We start from the raw sequence: 4,067 nt of genomic DNA, 5'->3' as shown, positions 1-4,067 counted from the left end.
TTCGTAGTTAATTTTAAACTTTGCGAATATTTTGGGCGGCTTCGTATTTTTACATCAAGCTCATTCTGAAGCTTCGCTAAAGAACCGCTTCAGATGTGGAAATTTGGGCTTCAGTTTCGTGTTTTTGTCAAAAAAAGTCTGAAGTGTTTTAGTTTTGCCGGTTTCAGTTTGCGAAATCGAAGAACCATTGGTGACTCGATTCAGTTATAACAACGTGCGTGAGTAAATTCTGGTAGATTTGTCGCAAAAAGTCACCCGAAATGTGAACTTCAGACATTTGGAGGCAAGTTTAGGCCAAATTTTGATTTAAAAAAGCGTCTTCTACAGAATGTCAATCTTTGAAGTTTCTTCTGGCTTTACTTTGGAAGTGGCAATTTTTTATTCAAGAGTCTGCAGTTGCGTAAAACCGTAAAACCCGCAAAATGCGGGATTTTATCTGATTTGAATGCATTTTAACGACATTTAGAGCGCACTCTTTTTTTACTGAACGCACAACTAACTTGAGGAGTATTTTTCGTTTCTAAGTTTTCCGCTATAAAACTAATCGCGTCTCACTTTGCCTCACATTGGCATTTATCCCAGAGGCGGATTAAAGCTTTTCCGATGACTCGGTGTGTTCAAACAATGTTCTACCATATTTCCGTGTCGTTTGCAGAAGCTTTCAACACCCTCAAGTTGGTTTCCTCACTGCATCGCGGTATGGAAACCGACTTGGGGGAGCTGAGAAGCATTTTTTTGGCATGCTCTTGACTATACAGCACATGCTTTTGGCACATTTTCGGAGAAACCGTGGGCGGATAGTTGATTTCCTGCTGGAGAAGTTCCTCCTCCAGCTCGCGCTCGAAACTATCCTGATCCTCATCCGACAAGTTCTTGCTGGTGGTTTTTTCGTATTTGATAATTTTGATCGGGGCGTTCGCCAAACGGTAGCTCTCGCGCCTTTTGATCACTCTGCCCGCCATGCTATTGTTGTTATTATTGATATTATTATTACTAATTGTCCCCGAGCTGCTGTTCTTATTATAGTGTTTTCCTAGCGTATTGAAGTTTTTAGTCACATTTGAGTGAATGGCATTCCTCCTTAGATTATTTACATTCAACTTACTGGCCAAAATCTTACCTTTGAATTCTTGCGGCGACAGCAGTCCTCCCGGTGCCTGAACGTGCACGTACGCCCCTTTGGGGCTCATCGGCCTCATTTTGGGGCTGGCCGGTTGCACGACTGCTGCAGGCGTGCGAACAATCTCCGGAGGATCGCCCGACGCTTTGATAATCACTTTGTTGCCGGAGGTCGGAGACATTGGACGGTGGAACTCAGTCTGAGGAATGTTCAGCTTCATCTGATCGTTACTGTTGGGCGGTGGACGGATCGGTTTCGATGTCCTCATCATTTGCGGGCTTCCGCAGGGGCTGGAGGTTTTAACGAACGGACCTGGCTCGAAACTAGTGGGCGCTGTGCGTCTGCGAAGACTGTCCGAGCTGTAGACCACCTTTCCTTCTGCGTCCAGCAGCACTCTGGCGCCGCAGCGGCGATTTCTCTCCAGAGAGTCTGCATTGGGAGTATTCACGAAGTTGTTGTTGTCCAGGGCAGGCAGCTCGTTAAGGGACACGTATTCCATATCCCTGATCTTGCCACTGAGGACAGTCTTCAGGTTCCTGTTCACCAAGTCATTCGCATAGATGTTCCGTTCCTCTGCCGAGTACTTTTCGTTGTTGTTGTGCACGTCTGCCAGAGTTACGTATTCGTCCAAAGGTTCATCTCTGGGATCGTCTGGCTGTTTCTGGCTGGGGCTTTTATCTCGCCTGGAGGCGAAGTTCGTTAAGTTGATCCTCAGCTTGCCGAGCATGCTGTTCAATGGCAGCAGGCTGGACTTGATCGCAGGCTGCATAGGTTTGGACGGCGGTGCTTCTGGTTTGATTATCACGCTGCCTCCGCTCGGGGACGCAGAGCGCAGCGAAGCTCTCCCCTTTACCCCATCGGGCTGGTCCACCTTCTCCACAGTCACATACCCGGTTTGCGGATTCAAACTGAACTTACTATGCGTGGTCTTCAGCCCCACTAGCTCCATGTTGTTCCTCAAGTTATTCACCTCGATCTGCTTCTTGTAGGAGGCGTTGCTGGAGCTTTCGTCATCGCTCTGCGAGGGAGTGATGGCGCACATCGACGGAATCCTGCTGGAGTTGATGGTGGTTTTCACTCTAATCCGCTCAATCCTCTCCGGGCCCTCCATGTCGGAGCTTTCAGAGAACTCGAAATCCGAGCCGCTCCGCAGCCCGTTTGGACTGGACACGCTCTCAATAGGCGAGCTGGAGGTGTTGTGCCCACTATCCGGAGAAACATCGCCAGCAGTCTCCTTTGCCACCTTGGCCTGCGATAGAGCGGGGCTTCGCTTCACTGTTCCAGTCTTATCGCCATAATCCCGCTCCATTGAGTCCTCGGGGGTTCTGGTGGAGAGTTTGGACAGAGAGCTCTTGCGCTCAGGCACCGCCGGGCCAATCACAAGGCTCCGGTTGCTCTCAGCAGCTCGAAGCATTGTGCAGACGGTGCCAGCGGAACTGGTCGTTGTTGATGTGGACCCTTTGCCGAACAGTTCGTACTCATTCTCGGCGGAAAGCACTGTGTGGTTTGAGCCAGAATTGCTGAAGCCGCCGCTGCTTTGCAAGGCTGGCGACGTGAGGTCCTCCTCCTTTAAGGTCTTAAGGCCGCTGTCCATGTGGAAGGACGTGTAGTAGCCTTCGGTATCGCATGAATAGACCGAGTCGCCATCCTCATGCAGGTCGTGGATGATGTCGGGGGTCAACGTGCTGCCCTCGCTGGTCACACTGCCAGATGTTGAGTTGTTGAAGTTGAATCTTCTGCGCGAATTAACCGAGCTGGGGGGGTGGTTCAATGAGTTGCTGCTGGTCGCAGCTGAGGTGGTACTTTTGGGGTGGGTGGTGGAGGTTATTTCTGAGCCGATGGAGGCCCGCCCGCTCTCCGAGCTGGCGCTCCAGTTCCCACTGGAGGAATTCGGCTCGTCCTTGTTCCCCTGCCGTCGCCGGCGCTGCAGCGAGCTGTCCCGCAGCTTCACAGCAATATTCATCACCGAAGACAAAGTCGCGGCAGGCACCGACTTTTCCGAGCTGGATATAGAGGAGTTCCTCTCATGCGTTTTGCGCTCTTTATCCAAGTCCCTCCTCCTCTTCATCGTCACCGTTTCATACAGGTTGAAGTCGTCCAAACCGTCCTCAGCCGAGGCCACTCGGCTTTTGTGTCCGCCCGAGCTGGTCTCGCTCTTCTCCACACTTTTGTTGCGCAACTTCTCGTACTGGCTCTTGCCCCATTGCTTCAAGCTGTTGAAGCGCGATATCTTCACATCGGGCGACTCCTTCTTGCCACCGCTGGAGCGCAGCAAGTCGCTGCTCTTGCTTCGGGGTACCGTGGCTGGAACATTTCGGGCCTCTTCTCGGGCGGTACTGTCTGGAGATGGCAGATCGGCCCTAGGAAAGGGTTTATTAGAATGTGTGTGTTGTGTTGTGAGTAGCGGTGTTGAAAAGTTACTGTCCGTTATTCGGGCAGTCGAGTTTGAGTTTTTTCAGTTGACAAAGTCTAAAGCTTCCTTTCTTAAAAGAAGGAAAGAGGGCATTGCTAGGCCTGGGTAACTCAATGAATTTTTAGGAGTTGGCATGAGATCTGGGGCTAGCAGCTGAAGCAATAAGCCAGAGGAGATTGGACAAAATATAGTACAAAAAGAGCGCAGGTGATCATAACTGGAAGATAATAAAATTAAGCTCCAATGCAAATTTTGAATAATTCTCGAAATATTAAATAATCATTCTATCATCATAATCATCTATTTTTTCGAAAATGTTTCATGAATATTCAATTTGATACCGACAGTGGATGAAATCGCGTTCTTAGATGGGAAATACAGAATTATTGTGGCCCTTATGGGCAGTGCGGTAGTGAAACTGTAGGGAACTGGCTGAGGATAGGGCGCCAGCTTGCAGGAAACTGTTAAGAATGATCTCTATTCTACAGGGTTATTCACGCTATACGGCACGGACGTTTGCGGCTAGCCCGATTG

General features: G+C 49.7%; 1 protein-coding gene across 1 annotated transcript in view; it reads right to left on the bottom strand.

Annotated features, from left to right (window-relative positions):
• Positions 1 to 4,067, bottom strand: part of LOC109540215 — a 49,708-nt gene that overhangs the window by 4,638 nt on the left and 41,003 nt on the right. The window contains exon 7 of the mRNA XM_019908481.2: positions 1,121 to 3,480. Coding sequence (XP_019764040.2) covers positions 1,121 to 3,480 — 2,360 coding nt within the window. The remainder of the gene's footprint in view (positions 1 to 1,120; positions 3,481 to 4,067) is intronic.

Source organism: Dendroctonus ponderosae, unplaced genomic scaffold (genome assembly GCF_020466585.1).
Source record: "Dendroctonus ponderosae isolate FM_Combo_2020 unplaced genomic scaffold, Dpon_F_20191213v2 Dpon_F_20191213_7, whole genome shotgun sequence".
Taxonomy (NCBI): domain Eukaryota; kingdom Metazoa; phylum Arthropoda; class Insecta; order Coleoptera; family Curculionidae; genus Dendroctonus; species Dendroctonus ponderosae.
Note: the sequence above shows the minus strand (reverse complement) of the source record. Positions and strands in the feature narration are given on the sequence as shown.